At 54.5% G+C, this 5000-nt stretch overlaps 1 protein-coding gene across 1 annotated transcript in view; it reads left to right on the top strand.

Annotated features, from left to right (window-relative positions):
* The window catches only part of vps13b (vacuolar protein sorting 13 homolog B), a 214153-nt gene that overhangs the window by 3437 nt on the left and 205716 nt on the right, over positions 1-5000 (top strand). The window contains exon 3 of the mRNA XM_079624835.1: positions 1544-1687. Within this exon, the coding sequence (XP_079480961.1) occupies positions 1544-1687 (144 nt within the window). The remainder of the gene's footprint in view (positions 1-1543; positions 1688-5000) is intronic.

The raw sequence follows: 5000 nt of genomic DNA on the forward strand, positions 1-5000 counted from the left end.
ACACACTCCCGACACACACACACTCCCGACACACACACTCACGACCCGACCCGACACACTCACTCACGGCCCAACACACGACCCGACAATTTTTTCCCAATTTTTGACCTTTCACTGTTGGCATATAATGACACAAAGATTGCTAAGTCATCAGATCTGACTAATAGATCTACTAATATCTCTGTAAAATAAAATAATGAGGCTGCCATCTTTCTGAAGTCATTTTTACCGCCGAAATGTGGCTCCAAATCTCGGGTGAAAGCTGTCAGTTTGACCCAACAGTGGGTTACTCCGTAAATATACATGACATTATCTCTATGTTCATCTTTCTACAGAAAGAATATGAAAAAAAACTATATTTTTAGCTGGGTACCTCTGGCTGATTGGGCGGGGAACGAGCGGTTCTGATCCGTTCCCGTCGACGGTGAGGAGAATAGCGTCTCCTCATTCTGGACAGTGTTCATCACTGCGCTCATAGAGCGGAGCTTTACCGGAGTCGCCGTCTGCACAGCAGCAGTTCCTCCTCGCTTGAGTACAGACGATAGTTCAAACAAGCGTATGGAATGATTTTTATCTGTTAGAAAAGAAATCATAATCATAATTCAGTTTCCCGTTAAAACTCTAATCTGACACGTGAAGTAACTCCAGCTCAACCCATCAGCATCGTGAGCTTCAGGGAGCGAACACTGAGCGGCTTATGAAGATAACGTGACATGGCAGCGTGTGCGTGTAGTTTCCTCTCGACCGCTGACTCTCCAGATCTGCTTTCTTATTCGGGCAACTCTGCGCTTCTGCAGTGGGGATGTCTGGCCGGGATCACTGTGTCATGTTGGGAGGATGTTTGGCTCTCAGACTTTGATGCAGGATATTATTAGCAGCCGCTTTCCTCGTCCCGAGCGGGAGTTAAACTTCCTCCGAGATCTTCTGTGTAAGATCCTGCAGACCCGCTCTGGAAGCGCTTGAGCCTGAACATCCGGTACTTCTGTACCAGGGTTTGACATGAACACCCGCCGACCCGGCGACCGCGGGTAAAGATCCGCTGTGGCGAGGAACGCTGTTAAATCACGAGCCAATCTGGCGTGTCAATTATTATGTTTACTCACTTTGCTGGGAAGTTCATGTAAACCAAACCTGCGCAGATTGAGAGCAAATACTCGTGAGTCATCATGATATATTAAATACAGTATTCTGCTCATACCTGGCTTACGTGAACACACTCGTCACTACACAACAGACAACAGCGCTTGTTCATGTGCATTGAAGCAATAAAGATTAAAAAGCATTAGGTTTACAGAAAAGACAGTGTTCATTTTTTGATGTTCTTTGTACTGTATTGATCTGCCGTCCTAAAACACATTTATGGTGATGAGGATTAGAAGTTCTGAGTGGCCGATATCTTAAAAATGTAGTAGTCAAACTGGCCGGTGAGTGAAAAAGTTAATTTCTACCCCTGTTCTGTACGCTCTGCTCGAGCAGCCGGAGCTCTACAGCGAAGCGTTGGTTCTTCTCAGTGTTTTGACTGACAGATGGTGTGTGTTTGCAGGAGCTCAAGCTGCCCTTCATGTTCCTGAGCGGCCACATCCACGAGCTGCGCATCCACGTGCCCTGGACCAAACTGAGCTCCGAGCCCGTGGTCATCACCATCAACACCATGGAGTGCATCCTCAAGCTTCGGGACGGAGCCGCGGTCAGTGGAGATGCACACGAGATACACACGAGATCCACACGAGATACACACGAGATACACACGAGATGCACACGAGATCCACACGAGATGCACACGAGATACACACGAGATGCACACGAGATCCACACGAGATACACACGAGATACACACGAGATACACACGAGATGCACACGAGATGCACACGAGATCCACACGAGATGCACACGAGATACACACGAGATGCACACGAGATCCACACGAGATGCACACGAGATACACACGAGATGCACACGAGATCCACACGAGATGAGATCCACACGAGATGCACACGAGATGCACACGAGATGCACACGAGATGCACACGAGATGCACACGAGACGCACACGAGATGAGATCCACACGAGATGCACACGAGATGCACACGAGACGCACACGAGACGCACACGAGACGCACACGAGACGCACACGAGATGCACACGAGATGCACACGAGACGCACACGAGACGCACACGAGACGCACACGAGACGCACACGAGACGCACACGAGACGCACACGAGACGCACACGAGACGCACACGAGACGCACACGAGACGCACACGAGACGCACACGAGATGCACACGAGGCAAGAAGTGTGTTTTACTGTACCTTTTACTGTTTTACTCACGAGTCGCACGGCTATATCTGTGGCAATAGCCAACAAAACACTGTATGGGTCAAAATTATCTAATTTTCTTTTATGCCAAAAATCATTAGGATATTAAGTAAAGATCATGTTCCATGGAGATATTTTGTAAATCTCTTACCATAAATATATATATAAAAAAAATGTATGCAGCAAAATCGATGATGTATAAATCTCAATTTTAAAGAGTTGCCCCTTGTGAGTGGTTTTGTGGTCCTGGTCCACATGTCTTTTTAGACTGACTTTACAGCAGAATCTGATTTTGTCTCATATCTGATTAATATTTTCAAAATTGATTCTGTTATTTCCTGTTTATTTCTGTGAAGCTGCTGTGAAACATAAAGTGCTATAGAAGTGAAGCTTGACATGGAGGCTGTAAAGATCTGGAGTGTTCTCGGCCTGCTGTGTTCAGAGGAGGTCCAGATGGCCGGTTAGAAACACATTTAGGAGGGAAGTCCATTAGAGCTGATTATAGCGGCTTCTGCAGAATAGATCTGGAACACATGCGCTGCGCTAGCATCAGCGGCTGCCGTCTCCATGTGCAGCGGTGCCGTCTGGGGCATTCCCTCACAGGGCTTGGTTGCAGATGTGTTTCACAGAGACGTCCGATTTAGAAAGAACTTTTGGAAAATTGCAAATGACGTTGAGACAAACGATGCGCTGGTGACGCGGAGAGACTTGAAGCGTCCGCTTCACCAGCGCTTCAGTCTCTTCGGCCTCCGCTTCAGTCTCTCCGGCCTCCGCTTCAGTCTCTCCGGCCTCCGCTTCAGTCTCTCCGGCCTCCGCTTCAGTCTCTCCGGCCTCCGCTTCACCAGCGCTTCAGTCTCTTCGGCCTCCGCTTCAGTCTCTCCGGCCTCCGCTTCACCAGCGCTTCAGTCTCTTCGGCCTCCGCTTCAGTCTCTCCGGCCTCCGCTTCACCAGCGCTTCAGTCTCTTCGGCCTCCGCTTCAGTCTCTCCGGCCTCCGCTTCACCAGCGCTTCAGTCTCTTCGGCCTCCGCTTCAGTCTCTCCGGCCTCCGCTTCAGTCTCTCCGGCCTCCGCTTCAGTCTCTCCGGCCTCCGCTTCAGTCTCTCCGGCCTCCGCTTCAGTCTCTCCGGCCTCCGGTTCAGTCTCTCCGGCCTCCGCTTCAGTCTCTCCGGCCTCCGCTTCAGTCTCTCCGGCCTCCGCTTCAGTCTCTCCGGCCTCCGCTTCAGTCTCTCCGGCCTCCGCTTCACCAGCGCTTCAGTCTCTTCGGCCTCCGCTTCACCAGCGCTTCAGTCTCTCCGGCCTCCGCTTCAGTCTCTCCGGCCTCCGCTTCAGTCTCTCCGGCCTCGGCTTCAGTCTCTCCGGCCTCCGCTTCAGTCTCTCCGGCCTCCGCTTCAGTCTCTCTGGCCTCCGCTTCACCAGCTCTTCAGTCTCTCCGGCCTCCGCTTCACCAGCTCTTCAGTCTCTCCGGCCTCCGCTTCACCAGCTCTTCAGTCTCTCCGGCCTCCGCTTCACCAGCGCTTCAGTCTCTCCGGCCTCCGCTTCACCAGCGCTTCAGTCTCTCCGGCCTCCGCTTCAGTCTCTCCGGCCTCCGCTTCACCAGCGCTTCAGTCTCTCCGGCCTCCGCTTCAGTCTCTCCGGCCTCCGCTTCACCAGCGCTTCAGTCTCTCCGGCCTCCGCTTCACCAGCGCTTCAGTCTCTCCGGCCTCCGCTTCACCAGCGCTTCAGTCTCTCCGGCCTCCGCTTCACCAGCGCTTCAGTCTCTCCGGCCTCCGCTTCAGTCTCTCCGGCCTCCGCTTCAGTCTCTCCGGCCTCCGCTTCAGTCTCTCCGGCCTCCGCTTCAGTCTCTCCGGCCTCGGCTTCAGTCTCTCCGGCCTCGGCTTCAGTCTCTCCGGCCTCCGCTTCAGTCTCTCCGGCCTCCGCTTCAGTCTCTCCGGCCTCCGCTTCAGTCTCTCCGGCCTCCGCTTCAGTCTCTCCGGCCTCCGCTTCAGTCTCTCCGGCCTCCGCTTCAGTCTCTTCGGCCTCCGCTTCAGTCTCTCCGGCCTCCGCTTCACCAGCGCTTCAGTCTCTCCGGCCTCCGCTTCACCAGCGCTTCAGTCTCTCCGGCCTCCGCTTCAGTCTCTCCGGCCTCCGCTTCACCAGCGCTTCAGTCTCTCCGGCCTCCGCTTCAGTCTCTCCGGCCTCGGCTTCAGTCTCTCCGGCCTCGGCTTCAGTCTCTCCGGCCTCCGCTTCAGTCTCTCCGGCCTCGGCTTCAGTCTCTCCGGCCTCGGCTTCAGTCTCTCCGGCCTCGGCTTCAGTCTCTCCGGCCTCCGCTTCAGTCTCTCCGGCCTCCGCTTCAGTCTCTCCGGCCTCCGCTTCAGTCTCTCCGGCCTCCGCTTCAGTCTCTCCGGCCTCCGCTTCAGTCTCTCCGGCCTCCGCTTCAGTCTCTCCGGCCTCCGCTTCACCAGCTCTTCAGTCTCTCCGGCCTCCGCTTCAGTCTCTCCGGCCTCCGCTTCAGTCTCTCCGGCCTCCGCTTCAGTCTCTCCGGCCTCCGCTTCAGTCTCTCCGGCCTCGGCTTCAGTCTCTCCGGCCTCCGCTTCACCAGCGCTTCAGTCTCTCCGGCCTCCGCTTCACCAGCGCTTCAGTCTCTCCGGCCTCCGCTTCAGTCTCTCCGGCCTCCGCTTCAGTCTCTCCGGCCTCCGCTTCAG

This window comes from Phoxinus phoxinus (assembly GCF_949152265.1).
Source record: "Phoxinus phoxinus genome assembly, chromosome: 10".
NCBI lineage: Eukaryota > Metazoa > Chordata > Actinopteri > Cypriniformes > Leuciscidae > Phoxinus > Phoxinus phoxinus.